Source organism: Lupinus angustifolius, unplaced genomic scaffold, assembly GCF_001865875.1.
Source record: "Lupinus angustifolius cultivar Tanjil unplaced genomic scaffold, LupAngTanjil_v1.0 Scaffold_5_134, whole genome shotgun sequence".
In the NCBI taxonomy this organism is placed as follows: domain Eukaryota; kingdom Viridiplantae; phylum Streptophyta; class Magnoliopsida; order Fabales; family Fabaceae; genus Lupinus; species Lupinus angustifolius.
The window spans coordinates 1,685-12,682 of NW_017717346.1; the positions used below are offsets into that span (position 1 = coordinate 1,685).

General features: G+C 32.6%; 1 protein-coding gene across 12 annotated transcripts; it reads right to left on the reverse strand.

Moving 5' to 3' along the window:
* Positions 1-4,934: 4,934 nt before the first annotated feature.
* Positions 4,935-8,598, reverse strand: LOC109337351 (transcription factor bHLH74-like). 12 transcript variants are annotated; one of them, XM_019574311.1, is made up of 11 exons: positions 8,483-8,598; positions 8,360-8,397; positions 7,909-7,947; positions 7,410-7,875; positions 6,727-6,957; positions 6,568-6,633; positions 6,405-6,473; positions 5,975-6,046; positions 5,748-5,888; positions 5,578-5,659; positions 5,130-5,257 (listed from the first exon to the last, which is right to left on the reverse strand). In XM_019574311.1, the coding sequence occupies exons 3-11, from the start codon at positions 7,929-7,931 to the stop codon at positions 5,235-5,237; spliced, it is 1,173 nt and encodes a 390-aa protein (XP_019429856.1). In that variant the 5' UTR covers positions 7,932-7,947; positions 8,360-8,397; positions 8,483-8,598; the 3' UTR covers positions 5,130-5,234. The 12 variants fall into 12 exon arrangements, with proteins under 12 accessions (XP_019429852.1, XP_019429856.1, XP_019429855.1 ...); XM_019574310.1 differs by having other exon boundaries at positions 7,909-7,961; XM_019574314.1 differs by lacking the exon at positions 7,909-7,947 and having other exon boundaries at positions 7,410-7,751.
* Between the last annotated feature and the right edge of the window lie 2,400 nt (positions 8,599-10,998).

The following is a 10,998-nucleotide window of genomic DNA, read 5'->3' on the forward strand; positions in this document are numbered from 1 at the left end:
GAGGTGGTTTTCTCCTTCTTGGCGGTTGAACTCTTAATTGTTGTTCATTCCGCTGTGAGATTCTTGTTCTTCCACGTGTCTTTAATTGTGGCTCCTCCTCATCTGAATCATTTTCATCTTCATCAACATCCTCAACCACAACTTCATCATCAGTATGTTGTATACCAAAAATGTTTGTAGACGGCATAGTAGGACGATAATATTCTTGAGAATCATATGCCGAGAATGGTGTACTTGAAGTAGTAGCAAACATTGTCGGTATTGGGTTTTGAGAACTTGATGAGAAATAATTGTATGAAGAATTATAATTTGCAAACCTATACAATTGTTGTTGTTGTTGATAAAAAAAGTTATAGATAAATAGAAATACATTACAAAGGTAAGGACTAAAATATAAACTAATCTTAGGAATGTTGCCTAGAACTCTCCCCCAATTCTCTAGATCTCAATGGACATGTCTTCCTGTTATGCCCTTCGATTCTACACCATCCACATTTTTTAACTTGTTCACCTTCAACTTCATCCATCTCATTGTGAATGCGTGAAGTTTTTGGTCTTCCACTTCTTTTCCTACGCCTAACAGGATTGGGAATGAATGTCGGTTGAATAAGGAGGCCAATATTCTTCATTACCAAGTGGTTGAAACTGATGTCCATAAAACTTCTGAAGATTATCTAGGCGGTATATTGTTGAAATAAATTGGCTACAATCTAAATTCAAAGAAACGCATGTTGCGATAGCATGAGAGCATGTCAATCTTAATGATTGAAATTCTCCACAGTCAAACCAATTGTCAGCAAGTTTCACTGTATACAACCTCACTTGTCGACCACCAGATCTAGATACAACTTCAACTTCAGAGACTCCAGTCTCTCGTGAAAAATTACGAATCAGTTGACATGTAGATTTACGTTGATTTTCTTTAATCACATTCGTTAATTCTTCGTAATATACATGTCCTGCCATAATCATGTTAGAGGCTTCATTTCGATGTTCATTGAATCATTCATTTAGTCTGTAATATGTTGCCCTAACAAGAGCAGTGATAGGAAGAGCTCTAGATCCTTTCAGAACACCATTAATACATTCTGCAAGATTAGTAGTCATGTGGCCATATCGTCTCCCTTCATCATATGCCTCAGTCCATTTCTCTTTTGGAATCTGGTCCAACCATGCTCCAACCCTTTGATTTTTTTGACACAAGGAATTCAATATTCGTTCGAACCGTGGTCGCATCAACTTATAACCTAAAAAATAAATAAAAACATATTAATATTCATAACATAACAATATTTTTAAAATTAAAAAATATAAATAGGACATACCTATTTCTACAACTTTGTCTTTTAGATCAGAATCTCGGAATTCCTTATTAAAATTACTAGCTACGTGACGAATACAATAAACTGAGTTTACACTAGACCATCCTGTCAACTCACTTCGGAGTGCAGCTAATAAACCCGTGCCCCTATCTGATATAATACACAGGTTTTGTTAAGGGGTAACATACGTCTTAAGATTGTAAAAACACCACTCACAAGCTTCTTTCGTTTCTCCTTCAACAATGGCAAATGCAACTGGAAATACACGTCTGTTACCATCTTGTGAACTTGCTATTAGCAATGTTCTAGTATATTTTCCAGTCAAAAATGTCCCATCCACTTGTAGGATTGGTTTACAATAACCAAACCCTTCAATACATGGTTTGAATGCCCAAAATATTTTATCCAGAATGATTTGTCTTGGGTTTTCCATGCCATCTACAACTTGGTGATGTACTTGATATTTTACATTTGTAACCGGAGAAAAATATTGTACAGCATTCATCCAACGTGGTAACTCATTATATGACCCTTCCCAATCACCATAAATTTTTGCCATTGCCATTTGTTTTGCGGTCCACGCCTTTCTATATGTGATTGTATAACCAAAACGACTAACAACCTTATTAACCAGTGCCTTAACTGGTATACTAGGATCTGCAGATACCAAATTAACAACAAGATCTGAAATGAATGACGAATTTAATTTACTATGATCTTGTGAAACTAACATAGATACACAACTATGTGTTCCATTAATTTTCCTAATCTCCCAATAATTGCGCTTAATGTTATAAGAAGCACGAATTCGCCACTCACATCCTGCACCAAAATGTTTACATTTAGCAATGTATTTGTCCGGTCTAGACTCTGCAACAATATAGTCAAACGAATTTTTGATATGAAATTCTCTAATTGCATTTATTGTGGCTTCTTTAGATTCAAATTGCATACCAACAAACAAATCATTATCAACAATATCCGTTAAATCAGTTCTGTGTCCAATATCATGATCAACTTCAGAATTTGTGTTAAAAAAAAAATGATGACGGAGTAGTATATGTCATACTACGACATGAACTATTATCAAACTGAACCTCTTCCTCACCACTGCATATTTCAATCTCCTCTTCATCGCTAAAATCGCTAACAATATCTCTCACAATCACCATCTACATTAATCTACATTAAACCTTTCTCTCTATTTCAGTTATGCTTTCCTGTGTTCCCTCTCCTTTCTCAATATCCTTTTTGCTTTTCTAGTGTACTCTTTCTTTGTTTTTTCTCTATGCGTTTTTGCTCTCTCCTTTTTTGTGAAAGTGTTGTGTGTGATTTTTTACACGTGTGTTCCCCTTTTAGGGATGAAATTAACACCCACTCTCCTAAACTTAGGTAACCACCCCACTACCACAGAGAAAAAAAGAAAAACGGCCACCACTACTAGCCATCTTTTTACTATTTGAAATGTATTTTAAACATGAAAATATGCTTTAGGATTTACTATCATTTTTTATTTTCTAAATTTTTATATTTATTTTCTGAAAAATACATTTCGATATTTATAAAAAGACTTTCCTTTTATAAGCCGGACAAAAATATGTATTTACAATATGGAAGGAAGAAGACATATTTATACTCTGAGGTTTTTATTGTTGAGTTGCGTAATTAGATTTAATATATATACATTGATATGTAACTATTTTTTATATTGTTAGCAAATCATCTATCATTAATTTATTAACCATTATTGACTCTCAAACAAAACTAATTTATAATTATCAAATGTCCTTGATATGCAAAATGTGACTGACATTGATTTTTGCAGCTTCAATTTACCGAAATCCTAGTTGTGCAAATAAATTGAGGGCTTTTATTTCTTTTGGAGTTGGCTTGTATTGCAGTCCCACATTACATAAAAAGAAACGATCAATACAAGGCTCCTAGCTAGTAAAATTTTAATGGGGTAAATGTGTGCAGTTTTAATTTAGATAAAGAAAATATTTTTAGAATTTTAACTCTCCACTTAAAGGTTACAAGAGAAACAATATTACTATTACATCTTATCCCAAAACTTATCTTCCCTTTCTTTATACTAACACTAATGATAGTCTATGTACCAAACAAAATGATCATTAATATCAGTCTATAGATCTCAATTTCTATCAAGGTATGAATAATGGATTCTCTTAGCTTTTCAGATAGAGTAGTGTACCATTTCTATTGGTCTTTTGCAGACATGTGGTATAAAATTAAAGTCTACTGAATGTGAACAATTTTTTGCGCCTTATATTGTAATATTTCTAGCTAGTAGATGGTGAACTACATGGAGATTTCTTTTTAAAGTATTTTGGTATTATCAATAATATCTTTCGTCTCTTTGGCTAAGGAACTAATCTCTTTTGGATTCGTGGTTGCCCTTCTCACAAGTATCGCTCCCAAAAATCGAACCATCAACTTTGGGATCAAATGAAACCTTACACTACTAGACCAACACATTGTTGATTCTTTTCTATAAAGTTTTAATAATGGCTACATAAGTTATAGTAGACTTTACCCTATAAAGATTATGGACAAAAATAAAAATATTTGAAATGAAAAAAAGAATTAATTGCAATTCAACTAAGAATACAATGAAGAAGGAAGTTTTGGGTGGGAAAGGAATTACAGTTAGTAATGGGTAATGTGAAGGCGTTATCAATAAACCAATTCATTGAGATAACGTCTTAAAATCTTGTGCCAAATAAAGTATTTAAATCTGCTTATTGTAGTTATTGTTACCGTGATTGATCAAAGAAGTAAATAACTATAAATTCTTCTGATGATGTCACAAAAAGACTCCTTGTGGTTAATCTCCTTTGTGTGTAGTAACTCAGAAAGGTTCACTCCTTTTATCACTTGTGTGATGTCTCTATCATTCACTACAAGCTACATCTTCACTATATTTATGCTTCTGTGACAAGCATCCAAGAAGAATGATAACCAATATAATCTTATCCAAGTTAGCAATGGTCATTAAACTCATACAAGCCTCCCATCTATGGTAATTAAAAAAGACTACTCGTACGAGACTCTCATTTAATAAGGTCTATGTAAAATAGATGTATGCAACCTTACCTTATAAGTAGAGAGGCTGTTTCTAGGGGACCCTTTAATAATTGTGCAACATAAGCAGCCTTACTCCTTAAGCCAAACAAAGAGACTCTTTCCGGGGGTTCCTTTAATAATTATGGAGCATTAATATTAGCAAAAGGCCAAATCTTGACTTTTGACTTCTCTAGGATGGGATTTAAAATCTAAATTTATGCTTTTTGAAGTTTCAACCCTCCATTTCTATTAATGGAATATAATTTAGGCCAAAAACAAATTAAAAGGGAATAGGATTAGTTTCAATACTCAAACACAACATTCACCCTCATACATGTTGCAACATTTTCACCCAAGTAAGCACTAAGCTTTTATTTCATTATATTTTGTTTTCAAAAAAACCAAAATAAGAAAATCCAGAAACGCTTACAGAAGTACACACATTATCTAACATGACACACTAGTTGAAGCAATTGAGCTTCAAAAATCAGAGCCTCACAACTCTATACATGAATTACAGTTGCATGCTTCTCAAATACATACCTCCATGTAAGTAAAAAAGACCACTGCAACTTGTTCTGAATGATCTTGATTCTACACACATCTTACTTAATATGTGTAACTATCATTTTCGGATCGATAAATCTAGCAAGTTATCTTCTGCTAAAAATTCAAAGAGCGAACAGTTAGGTATTAAGATCCTATACAACTAAAGCACCTTATTTTCCCTCTCTATTTCCCCTTGTTTTCAACTTCAGTTAAATTTTGAAGTCAGCTTGAAAACTCCGAAGTCTTTGTTGGAAGAAACATGGCTATATATTCCTCACGCTATAACTCCGTTTTCAATCGCCCTGTTTGAAAATGACAATATATTAGAAGAAGGCATAAACTTTAATTGATTATGCAAACAATCAAAATTAAAGATTCTAATTTTGCTATTCATACAACAATTTTCATGCCTCACTTTTATTAGATTGATAGTGAGTGTGCAAATTATTGGTGAATAGTCTGTCTGTATTATGCAATAACTGAGAATGTTAATCAATGACCAATTGATAATCAATTAACATTCCCGATCACCACGTAATAAATAATGTGCGCTACTCACCCTCTATTATGAGTGTGCAAGTAGTGAGTAAAGATATGTTCTTTTAAGATTATGCAAAATTACCATTGGGTCCCAAATTTTCAAGTGCTGTACTGGAATCATATCCCATTCCATAGAAGCTTAGGAACTCGTGATCCAAAACAGTCTGCAGCATGCACAGGAATATGAATCAATTGTTCTCACAAAGAAGGTAGCTAAAGAGTAATAGGTTCAAATATCTTTGCTCTTTATACCTGAGGCAGAGGAGGGAATTGTGTTGATGTACTAGGCATGCCAGGCATTGTTCCCTGGAAAGTTGTATTGGGAAATGGATGAGATGAGCTTATGCCAGGACCATACCCACTAATTCCGTGTCCTATGCGTGATTGGAGAATCTAATAAAAAGAGAAATGCTATGTCGGAATAGTTTTGTGTACTAAAATAGGTAAATAGAACCAAAGAGATTAAAAACTTTACTTACATCCTTGGATAGGATCCTCTCTACATCAAAATTTAGTTCGGGGTTCACTGTGGCAAGTTTCATGGACAAAAACTGCATAATCGATTTCTATGTGAGTTGAATTGTCACATAACCATAATAATGAAATTTACTCTTACCACCACCAAGACCAAGTATGTGTTCCGAACTTCTGATTAACTTATTTTGTGTACATAATCGAAATCTTACTGAGAGCATTAAAAATGCAATTATTTTGTGATTGACTTATCACAAAATGTGTCTTTATGTGCATCACCAATTACTTTGGCTATAATTCCTTTGAATTATTGTGCATGGTGGTTAAAATTTTAATCTTTTTTTTTTTTCTGGGAGTGAAGCATGTACATATTAGACATCAGATTCAAGTTTGAATAATAAATTGAATACTTAAAATATGGCACTACTTTCATACCTCAACCTGTTGCTGCAGCGATTGCACGTAGTTTATGATCTCATCCAGCATTACTGCTTTGCCAGTTATCTAAGAGAAATTGAAGATGCCAGAAAAATCAGTTTGCGAAGACATAATCATAGTTCCGTGATAATTCATAACACAATAATATCAATCAAATCACCTTGTTGCATCCTGGAACAAGTTCTTGAAGCAACCTCATTCGCTCACTAATTTTTTCTCTTCTCACCTGCAAGCAAAAAAGTTCTATAGCTAAGTTTACAATATGTTCCAAAATAAAAGGTTTATCATAACAAACATTGTAGTAAGATGATGGTGGTACCCTTTCTGCGAGGCTATGGCTGTTTGTGGCTTGACCTCTTCGAGCTCTCACATGAATGAAATTGTCTTTATGAGCTTCTCCACTTTGAGAATTCTCTTTACCTTGCTTCTCCAGTTGCTTACCGTGCAAATCTGCACTACTATTCTGCTCAACTTTTTGTTTCTTTCCATGTTCTTTTGCACCACCAGAGCTCTTTCCAGGAGAATCTTTCATTGAATCACCCTCAGCATTCTAATTAGAGATTATAATATAACACGCTCCATTAATTAGATCGGTAAACCATGAAAAACAAGGCAATGAAATATGCTAACTCCTTCGTGAGATTGATATGTAAAACATTGAATTCATTAGCTCACTAAACCACATAAAACAAGGCAATGAAATATTCCAAGTCCTAAATGAGATTGACAAACAAAACATTTAATTCATGAGTATAATATTTATGCATTGTCAGTATAAAGATTTATACATCATTCACCATTCATTTGTATGTCAGTGCATACATTTTTTCTCTTAATTCATTAGCTTACTAAACCACATAAATAATACAATGAAATACCGTAAAGTCCTAAATGAGAATGATACACAAAACATTTCATTCATTAGCTCATTAAACCATATAAATAAGAGAATGAAATACTCAATAGTCTTAAACCAGTTTGATATGTTATTCTTTGACAAACCTTATTTGGTCTGAAAGAAGAATTATGATCAAAACTTCTCTTTCTTCTATTTCCACTAGGTCCAGATCCTGGGTCACCCTCTTCGGTAGCTGAATTCTCAACATGAGATTGTTCACAATTTACTGGAGCACTTTCAGTTCCACCATCCTTAATCACATTATAATTTGATCTATACCCAAGTTGACCAAAAGTGCCAACAGTTTCTGAGAAGTTTCGGCTTGCATAAGACGGAACCTCCGAAACAATATCCCGAAGATTTGAGTTACACATATACTGAACAAGGTGAGAGGTGTTGCCAAAGTCACCATGAGAAACCATTGAAGAGCCTCCAAAAGTTTGAGCCTGACTTAGTGTTTCAACAAGTGGATCCCAAGCAGAAGAAGCAAGAAAAGGAGTATTAGTTACATGATCTGAAGGAGCCATAGACACAGAACTTGTAGCCATTTCTGAAACATTTGTGGTGCTCAAACCAGATAATGAAGCACATTTCAGAAAGTTCTCATTTCCATGCTCAAAACCCATCTGAATTCAACACTACCTAAACAACTAGGACTAAAAGAAAGTAACCTATACTTACATATATCAATCAATTATCACAATCCTGACTCAACAGACTTCAGGGTTTGCATCTAGATATAACATAGCACAGAAGAAATAAACAAATGCAAATGATTAAAGGGAAAGTGAATTTTGACTAAGTTGGGTTGGAGAGATATCTTGCAAGACTAAACAAGGAACAAATAACTTGGCAGCTTTATAGGAAGTTTTCTTTTATCGATAAATGTTAGTAGTTAGTATTTGTTGTGGATGAGACACGAACTTTCAATCTCCTTTGTTCCAATCCTTCATCCTAACTATCAAACCAACTTACTGAGACTCGAACACACAATATCTTGCACTCTGTTCTTAAAGTAAAAGAAAACCCTCAAAAGGGAATATAATCTACTCACCTGTGACCAGTTTCTTTACACTCTTTCCTTCAAAAACCCTAAGATCAAATCAAATCAAATAAACTCTACTATTGCAATGCTCAGCAAAAAGGGGAAATGTATACCTCAGAGAAGAAAGTGAACCTTTCAGTCTTCAGAGCATAAAGTAGATATAATATACAAACAATGGAATTAGCTAACAGCTCATCAAAAACTGCACAAGTAAAGCAGATTCCCTTTTCTCCTTTTCCACACATCAACAACTAAAACCTTCACTCAATGAAGAAAAACACCAATGTGAAATTGATGTTAACCAAAGATGGTTACTAAGTATATATATATTGTTTATTTTATTGCTTTGAGAACTCTTGTATGCTATTAAATTATAGGATGGGAATCCAAGAACAAGGAAAGACCAAAGGCATCAAATTCTAACATAGCACTGGGATGAATCAATAACAGGAAAATGAGACCAGCTATATGGATCGAACAATGTCATAATAATCGGAGAAACAATTGGTAGTAAGCATAAAATATCAAAGGGTAGCATAAAAATCCAACTTTTATAGATTACAGACAACAGCAGGATCTAGTAAGTTAGAGAGAGAAAAACATAGAGAGAGGGTATGGGACTGAGAGAAAATATGATTTTGCTTACCGTCCCAAGCTATGAGGTGACATATATCATTTTAAAAGACAAACTAACTACTGCCAACTGCTCTTGTTGGTAAATTATTGAAGCAGAAGAACCTAATCACTTTTTTTCCATTATAATATTTTTCCTATTATATTAACCATTTATGCTGTTCAATATTTTTGTTTATCTTTTAACATGTAGATTATGAGTTCGAATTTAGAAACAACTCCCCAGTTAGGGATTTAATATTATGTATATCTATCTTTTAGGTGCTAACCTTATGTATTGAGTCGTTCATATCATTAACATATATAATTTTTAATACTAGCATAACCTATGATACCTAGTTTAGTTTACTTTTTCTTAAACAAGGAGGCATCAAGTGCTATAAACATAAGAAATTCTAGTTTGACTATGTAGGAACATAATTGCATTGTGACTTTTGATGCTTTTTGTGATTCCACCTAATTTTTAAGAATAATTCTGTTGTAAAAAGTACAAGAATAATAAATTTAGTTCTTAAAATTAAAAGTTAATTATTTGTTATATAATTACTTTTTTTCATTTTGATCGTTCAAATAAAATTTAAAGAATTATATTAATTGTTCTTCTTTCTTGCATTAATAAATGTACTCACCTGAATCATTTTTTATCAAACTAGTTATACAAAAAATATTCTACAGGTGTGTGTGATTTTTGAAATAATTATTATGACAATTATTGATGGAATAAGATTTAATTTTTTGTATTGAGGATGTTAAAATTAAATCTTATTTGGGATGTTAATTTTTTTTAATGCAAAGTGTAAGATTGAATTTGAGAGGTTCTTCTCTTGAAGTCCAAGCTTGCTCCTTATGTATTCATTAACAAACATACTTTCATTACTATATTTTTTTTCATTTCATTTCATTTTTTTACTGACACATTTGCCAACTGTTCTAAGTAACATATTCTTTAGTCTCTCTTTGCTGTTACACACTCATTTAACTCAGTGCCAACTAACCTCATTCATTTCCTTTTAGAACCCTCCATTATATGCACCTACCCTTGATCATCATAGTTACTAAAGAATAACATATTTTTCCAATAAAGTGGTGTATCATTCTATACATCAATTATCTCCATTTGTAAAGAAAACATAAGTTTATACTCGAGTAGTTCAAATATTAAACAACTTGCTTTTTATTAAATCAATATAAATGACTCATAAATTAATAAATAAAAAGGTGGCCACTGTACTAGGCTTCCACTAACCTTATAAATAAAGAACTATGTCCAGGATTTAAACGTGTAACTTCATGATCAATAAGTAATAACTTTACATTGCGTCAAGCTCACATTCTTCGACTCATAAATCAATATAGTTAATAAATCCTTATTATCTTTTAGTATAATATCTATGCATTGTCAATGTAAAAATTTATATACATTTAGTATATCATCCGCCATTCATTTTATATTATTTTTATGAAAAATTAATAATAATTAAACATAAACAGTAAATGATAAAGTGACAATATATAATACCATGTCAATGTATAAAAATCAATACATACATTTTTTCTCATTATCTTATATATAAATTGTTGTTACTTTTTGAAATGAAACTTTAACTAAGGATAATATATTTTTTCCAATTGGTAGTATAGCCCCACCAAATCTTCCTTCTAAACCATTCAACCTATGTGCCATGCCAATGAGAGATTAATTAAGGTTTAGTGGACCAAAGAAGGACAAGTGTAGGGTCCAAATTCAGATGGAATAGAGAATAGTATATGGTGGCATTGCAGGGTATGATACCTTATGTCTTTACTTTAACAAAGAACATTTTTTTAATGTGTATTTTAATTTTTCCTATTATAAGCTTTGGAATGAGGAACATAAGGAATAATGGAATCTAATAATCAATTTTACCTAATTGTCTTGCTACGTTTTCCAGCTGTAGCCTGTTACTATGCATTGTCTAGCCAATGCAGTCAAACCTTAAATTATTTGGTCAATCAGAAGCCAAGTTGTGATACTG

What these genes read in the sequence shown, in the direction of transcription:
- LOC109337351 (XM_019574306.1), bottom strand. Translation starts at nt 7,931, where the DNA reads ATGGGTTTTGAGCATGGAAATGAGAACTTTCTGAAATGTGCTTCATTA. An exon ending in GCCATAGCCTCGCAGAAAGG is followed by an intron (nt 6,634 to 6,726) that starts GTACCACCATCA and finishes TTTTGCTTGCAG; the next exon opens with GTGAGAAGAGAAAAAATTAG. An exon ending in AATTCCCTCCTCTGCCTCAG is followed by an intron (nt 5,660 to 5,747) that starts GTATAAAGAGCA and finishes TGCATGCTGCAG; the next exon opens with ACTGTTTTGGATCACGAGTT.